The 17,587-nt window shown below is 34.4% G+C and overlaps 1 protein-coding gene across 1 annotated transcript in view; it reads right to left on the bottom strand.

Annotated features, from left to right (window-relative positions):
* Window positions 1–16,011, bottom strand: part of AQR (aquarius intron-binding spliceosomal factor) — a 39,832-nt gene extending 23,821 nt beyond the window's left edge. The window contains exons 1-14 of the mRNA XM_026710629.2: window positions 15,859–16,011; window positions 12,314–12,370; window positions 11,889–11,929; window positions 11,277–11,312; window positions 10,456–10,576; window positions 8,955–9,095; window positions 8,333–8,401; window positions 7,554–7,654; window positions 6,564–6,640; window positions 5,809–5,873; window positions 4,671–4,787; window positions 4,145–4,258; window positions 2,132–2,235; window positions 1,088–1,190 (exon numbers count right to left, since the gene is read on the bottom strand). Coding sequence (XP_026566414.1) covers window positions 1,088–1,190; window positions 2,132–2,235; window positions 4,145–4,258; window positions 4,671–4,787; window positions 5,809–5,873; window positions 6,564–6,640; window positions 7,554–7,654; window positions 8,333–8,401; window positions 8,955–9,095; window positions 10,456–10,576; window positions 11,277–11,312; window positions 11,889–11,929; window positions 12,314–12,370; window positions 15,859–15,966 — 1,254 coding nt within the window. The 5' untranslated portion in view covers window positions 15,967–16,011. The remainder of the gene's footprint in view (window positions 1–1,087; window positions 1,191–2,131; window positions 2,236–4,144; window positions 4,259–4,670; window positions 4,788–5,808; window positions 5,874–6,563; window positions 6,641–7,553; window positions 7,655–8,332; window positions 8,402–8,954; window positions 9,096–10,455; window positions 10,577–11,276; window positions 11,313–11,888; window positions 11,930–12,313; window positions 12,371–15,858) is intronic.
* Window positions 16,012–17,587: the final 1,576 nt, after the last annotated feature.

The raw sequence follows: 17,587 nt of genomic DNA, 5'->3' as shown, positions 1-17,587 counted from the left end.
TGTGTGTGTGTTTTCTACTTTATAAGCTGTCTTGAATATATGTTTGATTAGACAGGTTGAAAAATTGTATTAATAACTGGATGCATAATGCATTTTGATAACTATGTCAAATATAGACATGTTCACAATACACTTCATCAGAGATAACTATCTCCAAAATTACTAGTAATAGTTGTGACTGCATTTATTACAAGGAAAAGGTAAAGAATTGGGTTCTTTTAAAAATGTATTTCTCAACAGTTAATTCAGCGAAGCTAAATAATAACAGCACTAAATAGGAGGCCTGGCTTGGTTACTGAATACATGGCAAATGTCCACTGACACATTAGCAACATTGTAAAGAGATCTGGCTGACACCAAATACAATAAATTGTTTGGAGTGACAATGTCACACAATATTTAGCATGACTTCCATGCAATACAAATGTGAACATAACTATAGCATGCTGGCAACTTGTCTACATACCAGTTTATGTACCTTGAAAAATGTAAGAAGAGCATTATAAAACTACTATCAAGGCAAATATTGTTTCAAAAATATTAACCAATAGTTTTGTCACAGGACATGTTGCCTTTGAAAATGTACATAGCCAATAATTAAAAGCTGCACAAATTGATAGCTATATCTTGTCAACCTGATTTGCATATCTGAATTCCTCTGGATGAATTATTTCTTTCACTTGAAGCATATACTAATGAAATTGCTTTTTCATTTTTCAAATAATCTTGACAATTCTTTGTGATAATGACATTTTAAATCAACTTTTTTATTTTGTTCTAATAAGTGTGCTTATCAAACATTCAACTAACATGGAATGCAAGTTGAAATAATACTGAAAATGATAAACATGGTATTTATATGAATTCCAACAACTTTCTGGACTTTTTCCTTCCTACCACAATTTATTTACATTGTCTGCTCATCTCTAAAGCAGATTCTGAATGACCATCTGAAGTAACTCAAGAGCAATAGATAGATGAGGACATATACTATCACTTGCCAGCCTGTCATGAAGCGACATGCTCTTCAAAACCAAGATAAACAAACCTCAAAGAATTCATTTAAGCAAGAATAACTTAAACTTACCAATAGCTCAAGCAGAAAATCTTTTTCATAATTTGTATTTTCTCCTTCACATAGGGCTGGCAGTAAGCAGAGATATGATGCCACCTGGTGGAGCGTATTTGGACTAAATAAAAAGAAATGCGTTAAGAATCATTAGGCTTTTATGAAAAAAATGGGCTACTTATTTTAATATTTTCGTTTACGTTTATCATAAAAAAGAGACCAGGAATGATCTGCCTGGTCCAACAGTTCCAAGTAGTAATGTTATATTGTAGTGAAGTTGCCCATATTCAGTTGCTATGTTAAATGAACCTACTATGCATACAGTACTTCATCACAATTTAGTGTTACATATATTTGAGCAAACTCATTATGTAGCCAGGAAAGCACTCCTAAATTACGACTTGCAAAATGGATTTATCATTATGCTCAAACAGAAAGTAGTATGCTTAAGCAACTGTTGGTTAATCAAAATAGAAATAATGAATCTAGTGTACATAGCTAGGTTCTTTATTTAATTGTAAAGACAAGCCAGATCTTATATAATGTGAAACTAAATACCAAATGAAGCCAAATGAAGACACAGGAAGGTCTACTTGAGCATATTCTGGCCTACGCACCTTATGTGAAATGCTATTGTGGTTATTACATGCATACCAGACCATTATTGTGCATAATTTTTTTTAAACCAGCAGATAAATTACACTCCTATTTGGGCACATAAATTGCTAAACGCTAAAGCTGTGAATTTCAATTAATAGAAATATTTATACAGGATATGCTTTTTGGAAATTAGATATATTTTCCACTCTTTCTTTTTCAACAGTAACAGAATTAAATTTTCTTTTTAAAAAACTAGTTTAATTATACACAACAGGGTATGAATCACAGAGTATTTTCATTTCAGCAACCATTTCAGCTGAAAATATATAATACAATAAATTTTTTGCTTAAGGAGATGGCCAGTCATTGCTTAAATAATCCTGATCGTCATGAAAATCAAGAATTTGCCATTAAATATCTACCCAAAAAAATCCCACCCTTAATCAAAGTATGATGATGTACCTTAGGGGCCCAAAAATCTTTAGTAAAGAATCACGTGTATCTACAGCAGATACATTTGAGAGGGCAAAATTGTAGAGTTCTGGAAAGTGTGCAAAGGCAGCTCTCTGAAAACCAACGAAGAATCAGGATTAGAATCAAAAATTCTTATCATCTACATAATTTGCAATTCACAAGACAAACTGCAAACCTCTGAGAATTACCTAAATATCAACAGCAAATAAAACAATGCTATTCTAAGATTATAATATCTTAGCCACTTTCATCTTCATTTATGGTATATATTTATTGGATTTACTCATCATACGAACCGACAATGGCTCTGGGTAATATATAGCATCCAAATTAATAAAATTAATATTACAACAAAATATAATAGACTAGTATCCTAATCTGTGAAACAGCATGTAGATTTTGATATTATATATTATTTTTTCAACTATTGAAATTTTCAGTCTATATAGCAGTCTGTTCTCTTTGGGTAGTTTCAGTTTGAGAGGAGACTTTGGATCCTCACAGGAAATCACAACGTCATCTTGTGCGCGCCCCCTCTTTTTTTTTTAACATCTATATGAAACCAGTGGAGGGAGCCCTCAGACAATTTGGAATTACAGTATGCTGATGATACCTCACTATACATTGCTATTCCAGGCTGTGGGGCAGATGATTTTGATATTCTACTCCTGGAGGATGTTGGGCTCTAGATGGGAGAGAACAGGCTCAAATTAAATCCAAAGTTGCTATTCATACATCAGGGTTCTCCTTTGGTGCCAGTATTATCCCTAACCGGAACTATCTCTGCAGCAGGTTTCTAATTTGGGAGTGCTTCTGGACTTACGATAGCTACTTGAACAACATATGAAGGCTGTGTGTACAGTGACCTTTGGCCAGCTTTGGCTAGTACACAAATTGTGTCTTTACCTGGTAGAAGAAGACTTAGAGATAATAAATCACAGACTCATTACCATCTGTGTAAGTGTTTGCAATGTGCTTTACATGCGGCTGTCTGGATATTACAATCAGTGCAGAATGTGATATCCTGTGTTTTCAATGCTTTCTCAATGTTTACACCTAAATTGAAGGCCTGAACCATTACTGAGGAGATTTGGAGAAAGAGACTTTTAAAGGGAGGGCTCCATTCCAGCAGTGCTTCTGAAGTCTCGTTCTCCAAATTGCACGATATGAACAAGGAGACTTCCAAAACACCAAGAGCCTTGCATAGGCTGTGTGTGCCTGGCAGTAACTGAGGAAGAACAGTGAAGGTAAGTGGGACACTCTGCACATTCTGGTGGGGCAGGGAGCAGACCAAGGCCTCCCAAGCCTGGAAGAGTGGGGAATAGCCAGAAGCCTCCCTGGTCCACAGCAGTTTTGCACACTAGTGGGCCAAATGGATGGCTGAGATGGGGGATACATGGATGGGGATAACTGAAGCAGTCATAAATGCAGGTGCTCTGTCAAGCACCCAAATTGGGGCCCTGCAATAGCTCTAAGTTTGGGCATAGGTTGTAAGTCCTTTCGTTCAATACTATTGTAATGCTGAATAGTCACTGAATGTATGGTCATAAGTCAAGGATTACCTGAGTATGCCTGTATCTGGATACTGCATGATTCAATTTATACAGAAGCAACTGAATATAAATTGTATTTCCAAACAAATATCCATGCTTTCAATTTCATAGCAATAATAGCACTCTGTAGTGCTTTACAGCCCTCTCTAAGTTTACAGTCAGCATATTGTTCCCAACAATCTGGGCCCTCATTTTACTGATCTCAGAAGAACGGAAGGCTGAATGAACTTTGAACCAGTCAAGATCAAACTCACGGCAGTGGACAGAGTTAGCTTGCAATACTGCATTCTGTGCCCCCATGGTCACATCATATCCTTTTATCTCATCAGAAATATTTAAGAATCAATGATATATAAAAGAAATCCTTTCCAAAACAAAGTTTGGCAAAAAAATTTAATTAAAAAAAAAACCTGAAAGAAATCTTAGAAAAGTCTGAAGATCTAATTACCTGGAGGGAAGTAATTCTATCATAGTGAATTGTAGTCATTTCATTTGCAGTCAAAGCATTTCCAGTCTGATCATTAATTTCAAATCCAGTGTAGAATTTGAGCATGTCTAAAAGCTGGAGGGGGGGAGAGTAATATGTGAAGCCAAATAAAACATAGTAATATCAAGAAAGTTTTATTCGAATACCCATGCAGTTTATAAACTGTCCAGACATTCACTAATACAAAGTATGCTTGGTAATGTTTAAGCAATGTTTTATGAATAATGTGGCAATGGAAAATATTTAGAAAACTTTTTATGTTAGCTTTTAAATTTTTACAGCTTGGAAGTAATTTTAAAATGGATGTATAACTTGAAAATTATCATCATCAGAAAAATCCAAACACAATTAGACTTAAACTAATAGTTACAAAGCAAGGAAACCTTATGTCGGTCTCTTTTAAATATTTAATGTCTCACTTTTTGGTTGCAATACTGCAATCCTTCATGAAATTTGAAGAAATTCAGTAAATAAAAGCAAGTCTCACCTGGCAGAAGAGATGTCCCTCTTTGTCCCTTTTTACTAGGCTGGATAAATAACAATGTACAACTAGGTGGGAATCGTCTAGTATAGTATTAAACCATCGCCGTGTTGGAAGCAGAGCCTAAAAAAGAAAATATCACACCCTACAATGTTATGTAAGTCATTGTTTCATCACATTTATTACGCAAACATTAGTGAGAATTCAGAGCTGGTGACTGGTTTTTACAGGTTTCTACTCTGATGATGTAAAAAAGCAAAAACAAATGTTGCTCTAGCTTTCATAGTGGGCTGATTTATTTTGATAAAATGTATGAAACTAAGTATTCAGACTTTTTGAAAGTGTAACATAAATTGAATTAATATTTTCTGATAAAGATTGTAGTTGAAATGGATACCTCTTAAACAGAGATGAACACTGTTTTCTTGGCTCAAAATCATACCGGACCTTTGAGTGAAGCATAAGTTTACCAGTGTCCAAAAAAATATCAAAAAGAGAATAAATTCAGAGATGAAGGGGATCAAATATTGAGAACTTCATAGGGCAAGTTTCTAACTGTTTGTATAATGGGTGTAGCTGTATTTTTTATTATTATTTACATGATGAAAGCATTTAGATTTTTTTAAAATAGAAGATATTAAAATTTGGAATAATTCCTGGTCCTGAATTTCTATTACTGTTATTTTAAATTTCAGCATTTAAACAACAGTAAAGAAAATCAAGAAAATGCAGCAAATGTTAACATTAGTAATCATAATTAAGGCCAATATTAAAACTCTTTTTCATGAAATACACATAATAAAATTATGTGCCATATATTTGAGGTGGATTGATTTGGGTGTGTTTGTCATATTATCCCTGTAATCATTAACCTACATTTAAAAGCAGCCTGGTTTGATTTCAATTTCAAAAAGGTTAAAATGCTAAAGCATACTTATGATACTGTAACTTACAAAAAATATGAAATTACATATATTGCATAATAAATTGAGAGGATTTTTTTCTCCTTCTCACAATACTAAAATGAACAATGTACACAAACAGCTTGAAAGTCTATTAAAAAAGCTACTGTCATTGAATAAATTGTTACTATAGTCTAGATGATATTGTAAAAGAACTACCATTTGTCTTATAATTGATTTACCTCTAAATCGATCATAAATTCAATAAACCTTTCACAATAGTGCACTTTATCCATACAGAGGGCATCTAGAAGAAAACAGAGACAATTATACATCATTTCAAGGTGGGATTGTGGTTAGAATGCAGCATCTGCCCACAGTTCAATCCTGACAGGGCTCAAGATTGACTTAGCCTTTCATCCTTCTGAGGTCAGTAAAATGAGGATCCAGATTGGGGCCAAGATGCTGACATTGTAAAATGCCCAGAGAATGCTGTAAAGTACTGTGGGACAGTATATAAGTTCAAATACTATTGCTATCTCCTTACTTTATACAGATAGCAATCTTACATTTAAAAATCCAAAGACTTTCAGTCACGTTGGTGGAAAATTATGAAAGCCATTGTGCCAAGAGATGTGGAGAGCACCAGATTGGGGGTGGAGTTAAAAGTTCATCCAGAGAAATCTGACATTGTAGCAATGTCAAATAGAAAAGTCAAAGATAGAATGCACTGAATAAAAAGACCTCTCAATAATCTTTCCCTGCTCCCTCCATTTGGGAGAGCAGTTACAAGAATTAGGGAAAGAAGAGCTCAGGACAAATAAATAAACATTAAAGCCCTTTACAATTTGTTTCTATGTGGGATTCTTTCTCCACTGCAGAAGAATACATGGGCGAAAACAGATTGTAAAGAATGTTTCTTTAAATCGTATGCCTTAGTCCATTAAGCCACACATTAAAGAAAGGAACGGTGCACTTGCCCATATCAACTACTTACCTGAAATGGCTATTGACTTTAATACATAGATAAATTTCTGGATAAGCTGTGAAAGGAATCTCCTTTCCTGATATGTCCTGCAATATAAACACAAAAGAAAAGCCAATGGAACTCTGCATAAGCAGCCATTTGAAATTGGCATGGCTCTATCCCATCAATGGCTTTGCCTAAAAGTTGTTTATGGTAAGTCGAATAATAAAGAATATTTGTAGCTCAGGTTGAACTATGGGGGTCCTTGGTGCTCTCTGAGTTTGGTTGTTTCCTTGTAGACCTTTCATTACCCAAACTAGATAACATCATCAGTGCTAGAAGCAGTGCACTGATGATGTTATCTAGTTTGGCTAATGAATAATGTGGCTGCTAATAATGATCTTCCTACCCTCCAGCCACAGCATGATCCCTGGAACCTGAATGTTTATCTTTTGAAACATTCTAAAGTATTTGTATTTTTTTCTAAATCAAACAGACTAAATGCAGCAAGGATTTTTTTTCACTACGGTAGTAAACTCCGCTTCATTATAAACTGTCCATAATATAATATATTCAACATTACACTTAATACCCTTGAATTATACAAAACATGCATATGGACAACTGCATCATACTGTGTCTATTCTTCTCACTTTTTCAAAAGTTCCAAATTGTTACATATTTCTGTGTACTTTCTGAATAACTACTGAGGAAAAAGTATTTTTCTAAATGGATATACACATTAGGAGTTTGATATAAGATGTTTGGTAGGAAAGAGAAGGGTGGGTGGGAGGGTGGGTAGGAGGGAGGGAGGGGCGGGGTGGGGCAGACAGATAAATTGCAGATTGGCTTTGCTACAAGAAGCTGGGCCATGGAATATACTGTATGCTAATCCTAGCTAGATGTGGTATTATAGCCTGCCCAACTCCAGACTTTTCACAACATGACTTAAAAATGAGTTTCCAACGAAGCTCAAGAACTACTGTTAAACAACAGTGGTAGGGTTATTGTCAAACTTACTGTAATCGTGTCTTTTCATCCATTTTCTCATCATTCTTCTTGATCAAATTCCAGAATTTTTTAAGTTTTGGTGTCTTTTTAAGTTCAAGTTGTAGTCGTGCCTAGAATTGCAGGATTTATTTAATTTTTCAGAATATCAGTACTGCAGCATTTACATTTACCTTTTATGCTCCTATTTTCATTTAAAAATAAATATGGTAGAGGGACTTGTTTCTCCACCAAAATAGAAGATAAACCAACATCTGGCTTACAGTTTCACGCAGTGTGAACAAACCTAAATCATGGTTACATACAGTATATTGATACAGCCAATGAAATTTAATTTTGTTTGCCTTCCTTGGCAGACCTGAGTGGGGAGGCGGGATAAGCTACAAAAGAGCACTGAAAACCCTATAGCGTGCAATAAACATTATTGTTCTTTGTATATAAAAGCTTAATTGATAATACAAATAAATAAGTATGGTGGTTAAGGCATAAGCCTTGAAACTGGGAGTCTGAGATCTAGTCCTGCCTTGGCACAAAGCCAGCTTGGGATACTCATTTCCTTATGAAGCAGGCAATGGTAAAGAACTTCTGAAAAACCTTGTCAAGAAAACTGCAGAAATTTGTCTAGGACCTAGGTAGTGTCCAAGAATTGGAGACAACTGAATGAAAGAAAAAAAATCCTAAAAACAGAAATTTTACCTGTCTGTATATTCACTATAATCATAGATATGAACATTTATATCTATACCACGAGGTTCTAAGATCTTTGAATCATTTATCTTAAGACAACTTACAGGCTGCAGTCCCATCCACATTGGGAGGGAGATGAGTTGCTGGATTTGCTCTCTAATCAAGTCCACTTCCTGTCAAACAAATGAGAAAGGAATTTGGGAGTTTATATAGATTTAGATGCATCATATTGGGTAGTTTACAACAGGCTATGTTTCTAATTTTGTCTTGCTGCACTTATTTCCTTTCTGATTCATTAGAATGGCTTTTAGTTGAAGAGTAAGAAAGCACAATTTCATGAACTGAAATGCTTCAAAAATGTAGTATGATTCCAAGTTAATATTCTGAGCAGTTACATAAACATTTCAGTCTACTTTGTACTATTCTTGATTGGCTTCCAAGCTCTAGGTTTTATGTTATTTCCATAACCTCTCTTTGACCAATCTAGTAGCATCTTTACTTTAGTGCCTCAAATATTTCTTTAAACTTTCTTTTTTGCACTCGTAGTGCAAAAGTTTGGAGGGGGATGGTATTTGTATGTGTTGTTTCTATTTTAAAAATGCAACAAAGCAGGCTAGCAATGCTAACAAAGAATGATGCTATAGTGAATTGGTATTACAGTTGGCACTTTTTCACTGTATGCTAGAAGTATTATTAATTGTAACAATACTTGAAAAATAAACTTACCAAACTGTTGAAACAATGATCAAGGAACAGCAAGAGTATTGTCTGCTCTTGCAGAGTGATTTCACTATCCTTGTCTGCCAAGGAAGCCACCAGCACACGTTTGAAAAAGAATGGAAAATGCTGTGGTTTCTTTTTGAATGTCTAACCAAAAAACAGAAGTAGAAACAGACTGTCAGTAAGTTCAGATACAACATCATTTGGGAAAAATAAAGACCTTAAGATAGACGAAAGTTCTGTTCCCTCTTTCATATTCAGGTACTATATGAATACACTCATTCCTAACTCCTATAATTTTACTGAAAGATTAGAACATGCTTCTCATATGCTGAAGTATATGGTTTGCATAGACAGTTGGGAACCTGTTATAAGGAGAGTTCCTAACTGCACATAAATGGGTAATCTTAATTGTGCTGCCTATGTGGAAATCTAAGGACGATGTTCAAGAAATTGGGCCAATAACATGGAAAAATTCCTTAACTTCCACACTTAACGCTGAATCTGAAGATTAAGAGATGAATGACTCAATTCAGTAAGACATTCAACTTGACTGAGGTTGGTCCCTCCCTCAACTAAGACCTGCCAACAAACATCCTCTCAGCCTGCAAAAGTAAAAAGGAAAAGTATAGTGCCCCCATGGTTTTCCTTTCCCTCCACTGCCATCTTTCAACATCTATTCCATCAGACAACAAGGGAAAGAAAGCTGGGAGGTAACTTGCTGAGGAATCAAGAATATTTGGCTCCAACACTGTTTTATTTTAGTAGTTATCTGCTTTCTGTCTGTAACCTATGCAAATCATTCAAATGAGGGCTTCACTTATGGCAAACCCACATGAAGTATCGCTCCCCAAAGTTCAAGCTGGCTGTGCCCTTTGAAAGTGAGGCCAACCTGAGGACTTTCTCAGATCCTCTGAACATGCTCAAAAGAAATTCCCTATGAGTGAACATGGAAGCATGTATCAATTTAATTACATAAAGTTGAAGAAGGGTGAAGTTATTTTTCATTCCCCACACAGTAACCTTGTAAGAAGAAAATAAAATAACCTTGTCATTTTTTTTCCTGTGGACACTCTGACACACATTAAAAATGAAATTTTGTGTTCAAAAATGTACACATACATAACACACATATAGATATGCTATATACCTACATACCTACACCCTAACATATAAATACATACACATGTAAATATATACAAATGAAAAAATGTATTACTATATTTTACAGGTTAAATTTTCCATTAAATTCTAGCCTTTTTAAAAAGTATCAATGAAGAAAAAATGCTGCCAAAACATTTTTTTTCCACATTGACTCTGCTTCTACTGCAAAACTTTTAAACTATCCAAAGGTATTATGCAATGTAAAATACAGGGTCAGGTGGCTTCAGATAAGGAACAATCACTGTATTGTATACTTCAACAGTTGATAACTCGTTTAGTGGTTAACAAGAAACATGAAAATTAAGAATCAAAGTTTCTGCTTGCTATGACAGAAGTTTATTACCTCCCAAGCTGGAACATTTTCTCTGAATTTTTCATTTACCATACAACAGATGGACATCAAATAAGCTTTGCTAGACAATTCAGGAGCATAATTCACCCATAAGTAATTTTCCAGGTACTGACTGAAATGAAGGGGGGGGGGGGGAGAAAATAGTGACTATCTGTCTTTATGTCACTAATCAGGAGATCAGCAGTGCAATTGTTTATGAAAACTTTTCTATAAGCCTTGTAATTAGCTTTCAATGTTATCTTCCAACACAACTTATTTCAGCAAACTTATTTGTGACAATTAGAACAATTCAAGAATACAAAGCAAAAACATTGGTCTTCTTGAAATTTCCATTCATTAAATAAATAAAGACATTTTACATATATAGGTACAGGCATTATATGCATTTGAACATTACTTCAAATTGACTACATAGCAATAAAAAACCAAGCGCACCACCAAATTTATTAGAGTGAAACAAACGTCTGCTATCTCAGTAACAGACATAAAGTTTTATGAAAGTCATATTATGCAAATATTAAACGTATTAATCAAAAACAAACAAGCAAACTTTAAAAGATATCTGGGAGGTGTTAAGTTTTCTCTGATGTAGATTCTGAAGCATAATTTGGGAATCAAACCCATAAATTCACACAATCCTCCTATTCTCTTAATGCAAACTTCCTGTGCTAAAGAGTAAATAGTTTAAGAAAATTTCATTCAGGGATTCATAACAAACTTATGCTATACCAGACCACCTGTCATCAGATTTGGAATTAGTATCAACTCATTCTATAATCAGTTCATATTTTCTATATTAAAACAAAACTTACCTAAATTCTAGAAGCATTATCTTTCTAATAGCAAATCTGAAATCAATAAAGAAAATTAAATTTTGTCACATCAAAATCAGTAAAGAGCACTATCTCAGCCTAAACCAGGCATGTATAACCCAATAGCCTCCAAATATTGCTAAATTGCACTTTTATATTCTTCTTTATGAGCTCTACTGCTGAGAGCTATCCTATAAGCAGCCTTTGGTGGGAGGGAAATTTATGTATTTTTGAATGTAAACAATTAGCTATCTCACTTACATACGATTTTGGGCAATGTACATAATTTCTGTACAGAAGACTGGTACCTTTATCCTTAACCTGAAGAAGCCCCTTGCAATATAGTTGTTATAGTATCTTGAACATTACAATAGCATCTAAGGATATATAATAAAAGATTTTCTAGACAAATATGGTTCATAAAGGCCTGATTTAGATTATTACTTTCATTTATTCCAGTGAATAAAAACTGCCCATGCACTACAATTTATAGAAGAAACAAGCTCACATCAAGTCATTTTTTATTATGCATCATTACTTAAAATGCATAAAATGTATCTATAAAATAAGTAGTTCGGCAGTTATACTTAAGATGCAGTATATGGTACATACTTTGATTTGACAATTTCTTTTTCATACACATCTTCAATAACCTAAAAAGAAAAAAAATGTATAGTAAAATGATTGTCTTAAGTATTTCCCTTTTCTCAATAATGTATATTTGCAAGGAACTAAATAAGCAATAAATCATCCAGCACTGTTATTTCAATTAAATTTTCTATTACTACAGAAATTTTACAAATGTCTTGCTAAAAATAAGAATGCATCTAGAATATAAAAAAGTAATTAAAAAACTTTCAAAATGAAAATTTTTGCTTGCTAATTTTAAGAGTAAAATCAATATTGTTTTACAGTAAAGATATAAACTACAAAAAATAGATTGATATTATTGCTCTTTATCAAATTAAACAACATTTTTTATTTCTGGTATCTTTGTCAAGCTAAGAAATTACTAAGTATTATATTTAAACAATTACCCTTGACTCAAATGGCAGTTTTTTCTTGACATGCGGTGCCCAATATTTATTTGCCAGCTGTAAAATAAAAGGTTACATCATTCAATTATATTATTTATATACACTGTAAGCGCTGTATTTATAATGTTAAATGTATACTCTTATGTAAGATTAAAAGTGTATTAGAAAAATGAAGAGATATTAGATTGTTTAATTTAGTAACTCACACTTGGGTTAGTTTGCTTTTCGCCTTTTGGGACATATACAGGTAGACCTTAATTTACAGTAGTTCATTTAGTGACCATTCAAACTTACAAAAAAAAAGTGACTTAAAACTGTTTTTCACACTTATGGCCATTGCAAAATCCCCATGGTCACATGATCAAAATTCAGGTGCTTGGCAACTGGTTCATATTTATGACAGTTGCAGCGTCCCAGAGTCATGTGATCAGCTTTTGCAACCTTCTGACAAGCAAAGTCAATAGGGAAACCAAATTCACTTAACAACCATGTCACTAATTTAACAAATGCAATGATTCACTTAGCGGTGGCAAGAAATGTTGTAAAATGGGGCAAACTCCCTTAATAAATATTTCCCTTAGCAACATAAATTTTGGGCTCCATTGTGTTTGTAACTCAAGGACTAACTGTAATTTTCATTTGATAAGTAATCCGGCATGACAACTGGAGAGATGATTCCTGGGAGTTATGAAATCTCTTCTCAGGTATCCAAAGGGCTGTCAGATGTAAGGTAGACTTGTTTAGATTTGTTCCAAAGGATGTAAGAAACAATGGGTTTAAATCAGAATCAGAAATAATTTTCTAACAACTAAAGCTTTAAAAAAATGAAATGGCTTGCTTCAAGAGGTGGTGGACTCTCCTTTCCCCCAGATGTTTTTAAAAAGCCGGATATCAAGAATGCAATGGCAGGGGCTTTCAGCAATGGCCAGGGAACTGGGTATATCATCTATGAACGAATGTTTCTCAATAGAAGCAAAACTTGCTTTTTGTGTAAGAGCATGTTTTTGTTCCTTTCTTATTCAAGGAGGTCAATTCTAATCATGTATCTAAAATTGTAACCACTTGCTGTAACAACGTATTATACTTTCTTCTATGTGCTTTGCATAAAGTTGCTTACCCAGAAATGGAATAACAGAACAGAACAGAATGTGTTAGTCTTTATTAAATAGATTGTCAGAAACAGCTGATTTTCTTATTAAATCCAGGGAGTTTAAAAATACAAATTCACCAGATAGATTCTCCCGGAGATTGCTTTTCAAATTATTTGAGCCTTTTCCAAGCTTTCTGTGCTTTATTAGCTTGTCTTATGCTTTCAACTTTGTTCTTTTTTTTGGGGGGGATTTGGGTTAAGAGAGTCAACTACTAGAGGAAGAAAAGTACTACAGCACTATAGCCGCAGTATACTAGATAAAGTTATTTCAATACACATAAAGCCTAATATACAGAATAGAAGCAACAACATCTGGAAGATGACCTGACCTTGACTCTACTGTTGACAACTTGGATAATTTGGAAACATTTACTGAGATTTTTTTTCTTGCCCTTTGGAAGATTTATAAAGAGTAACTAAATTGCAAATAACTAAACTAAATTTGGTTATTGGATATGGACTTGAAAGACTGGAAAAATTTAGTGGTTTAATTTGGACTTGGACTATTGGACTTAATTTATACTTGGACTTGGATCCTAAATGCTAATTAACAGAACATCCTATGAGACAAAAGAAGAAAAGTGCCAGAAGAAAAGAATGACAGCTAAATAAGACTTTAAAATTTAGACAATTGGGAGATATATAACTGGGGAAATATAAACTGCAAATTGTAAAATATGGGGTTTTACAAAATGGATTTACAAGAGACAATAGAGATATATGGAGGAATATTGCTTATGTTAAAAGATATGCGTGAATCTTTAAAAGGCAACAAGGAGATTGCTTAAAGATACAGAAATGAATGTACAAACTATTCAACAATTGGGGGAAAAGAACATGATAATAAAGAAATAGCTGGGAAGTTAGAAGAAGCAGTAGAAGGGGAAAATCAAAATGACACACAAACAATTAAAAATAAAGAGGAGAAAGAATTAACAAGTAGAAGACATAACCCTCTAAAAGTTTATAAGCGAACAGAGAGAAAAGGGAAAAATCTCAAGAAAAAATCAAAAAGCTTTGTTGATGAGAGTTCAAATATCACAGAAAAAAAGAGACAAAAGATACTGAGATGAGGAAGATTAGTAGGTACAAAATAAAAACAAAGAGATATAAGATTCCAAGGGAGAGAGATAAAAGGTTGATTAAATAAATCAACAAATGATGGAACTCCAAAAATAGTTAAGAGATGATGGATAATGAGAAAATATTCCAATACATTGGGAAAATATATACAGGGAAAATAATAGTATATATACCAATAGAAAATATAATTTAATAATATAATCCAAATAAGTCAAGACAGTTGATGGGAATTTAGGATTAGGCAATCAAACTCAATTATTTATATTAATAGCATGTTAAAGTATATTATGAATTTAAAATATGAAGGACTAGAAATCATGCAGGATTTTGATATACTTCCAGGACTGATTAAATATTTAGCATTATTATTAAATATTTAGCATTATTATTAACCCTACACAATTGGAATATTGAAGTTATGGTGGAAATAGGAATAATTCTTAAAATATTAAATTATAGTATTTAGGATTATAAACGCAAGGCGCAAAGAAATGTTACTTACGTTTAAATGAGCTAATGGGAAAGATATTAGTTTTGTTGAAGTTGTGGAAGATTAGAATTACATATACTTATTTGTATTATTATTGTTACTATTGCTTAAAAGAGATTTGACCCAGTCAATGCAATGCCCCCAAAGTATGTTTAGATTGAAAAATAAAAAAAAAACTTATTTGAAAAAAAAAGAATGTGTCAGCCTTTGATTTGATCCTAACTCTCCAAACACAGTTCTGTCTGTGTTGCAACAGATAACTGCATTAAAATCTCTGAACAAAAGATACCAGGGTTAAGGTATATGGTAATTTATAATGTTTATAACAGAGCAGAATAAGTGGAAAAAATCTAGTCCAGTTCCGCCCTCTCCTTGCTCAGGCTGGAAGCTCTTACAATTTATATTGTCTACTTAGTATCCTAGTGTGATTAATGTTGCTTGCTTATTTAGTATATCTATCTATCTATCTATCTATCTATCTATCTATCTATCTATCTATCTAGACTATCACTAAGTGTTGTATTAAATGTTTTATTATGAATGTATTTTTACAATGACTATGATAACGATCCATCACTATTGTTGTATATACACTGAGAGCTTATGCACTGGAGACAAATCCCTTGTGTGTCTAATCAGACTTGGCCAATAAAGAATTCTATCCCCATCCCAATCCCATACCTATTTTATCCTATTCTATACCATTTCAGACAAATGGTTGCCCCATCTCTTCTTAGAAACGTTAAGTTCTGGAGGCAAAGCTCTCCTTCCATCCCCAGCCCAGTCCGAGGGTCCAGGGCAGCCTCCTCTCCGGGGCTTTACCTGCGTCACGAACTCCGCATTAATCTGAGACACGGTGGGGGCTACGATCTTCTTGGGAGGAGGGAGAGACCCCGGTTGCTGCAAAGCAGTTGCTACCGGCGCAGCCATGTTGCTCCCTCACGAAAATCCCTGCTCGAGTCGGTCAACCTCTTCCGGGTTCACGATAGGGAGGGTTTTTCCTCTCCTAGGCCCGCCCTCCTCTCCCCTCATCAAATGGGATTGCCCGTCACTTCCCCGAGTATCAGAATTACTTCCGCTCTTTGACTCCCACTTGCTCGCGGGGCGTTTTACGTAACACGCTCTCCACCAATAGGAAATTAGGAAGGGGGGGGAGGGAAGAGGGAAATAGCCGACGGTGCCGTTTTTGTATCGCTTTCCCGGATTTTTACTATGATAACGCGACTCCTTTTAGTAAAAGTAGAGGCCGTAGGAGGGACTGTAAGATTTCCCCTTTATTGCACCGCAGTTAGACGGCACCCCTTAGGTCAGTGTCAGTGTTTCTCAATCTCACCTACTTTAAAATGCGTGGACCTCTAACTCTCAAGAATTCCCTAACCAAGAAAACCAGTGCGCTGCTGTTGCCAAAAAGCCAATACGATCTTAGGATGCATCAATAGAGGAATAGAGCATGTGAAGTGTTAGCATCACTTTATAATGCTTTGGTAAAACCACACACACACACACACACACACACACGTTGAGACTCTAGAAAGAATGCACAGAAGAGCAATAAAGATGATTAGGAGCTTGGATGAAAAAAAAAAACATTTGCAGGAAGCAGATATGTCTACTCTAGCAAAAAAAAAGGGCTAAGGGGGTGGCATGATAGCAATGTTGTAATATCTAAGGAGCTGCCACAAAGGAGAGGGTGTGTGTATGTGTCATCCTATTCTCCAAAGCACCTGAAAGCAGGACAAGAAGTTACCAATAGGAATCTATCAAGGAGACAATCACCCTGAAACTAAAGAAAAATTGCCTGACAGAAAAATTAAGTAGTGGAATGTTCCCCCCAAGTTTATTAGATTTTTATTTTTAAGTACACATCAATATCAATACATGAACAGTGTGGCCCCTGGGAGTAATTCATTTTGATACAAATATCAATAATGATAATCATAATAGTTGTATAACTTATATAATGCTCGTATTAATATACATGGGGTTTTTAAAGTTATTCAATATTTCAATATTCCATTTTAATGCTAATTACTACTTGTATTGTGTTATATAAAATTATATCTGCTAATATTCCCATTTCTTATTTCTACCTCTATTCCAACTTCCAATCAATTAAGAACAATTAAATAGTGGAATTTGTGGGTATCCCAACACTGGAGGTTTTAAAGAAGGGATTGGACATTTGTCTGGAATAGGGTCTCCTGCTGGAGCAAGGGACTAGAAGGAGGTCCTTTCCAACTTGTTATTCTGTTATTCCAGCATGCTGGCTGGGGAATACTGGGAGATGAAGTCTACACATCTTAAAGTAACTGAGATTGAGATACACCGACCTACTACATCCTGGTTGATCTCACAAAACAAAATTGATGGAGTGGATGGGAAACGATCAGAAAATATCAGGGTTACAAATTGGACTTTAGAGGGGGGGGGGGAGTGAAGAAGACAATGGAAAACTGTCGTAATGCTTTAAGACAGATATTGAATATGTTCATATACAAAGTGTTCATAATCTTGCATTTGTTTGTATATAATTAACCACCCAATAGGTTGA

The sequence above is a fragment of the Pseudonaja textilis genome, chromosome 1 (genome assembly GCF_049901715.1).
Source record: "Pseudonaja textilis isolate UNSWEBS1 chromosome 1, rPseTex1.2, whole genome shotgun sequence".
Classification (NCBI taxonomy): Eukaryota; Metazoa; Chordata; class Lepidosauria; order Squamata; family Elapidae; genus Pseudonaja; species Pseudonaja textilis.
The sequence above is the reverse complement of the archived record's forward strand: the minus strand, read 5'-3'. Positions and strand labels throughout refer to the sequence as shown.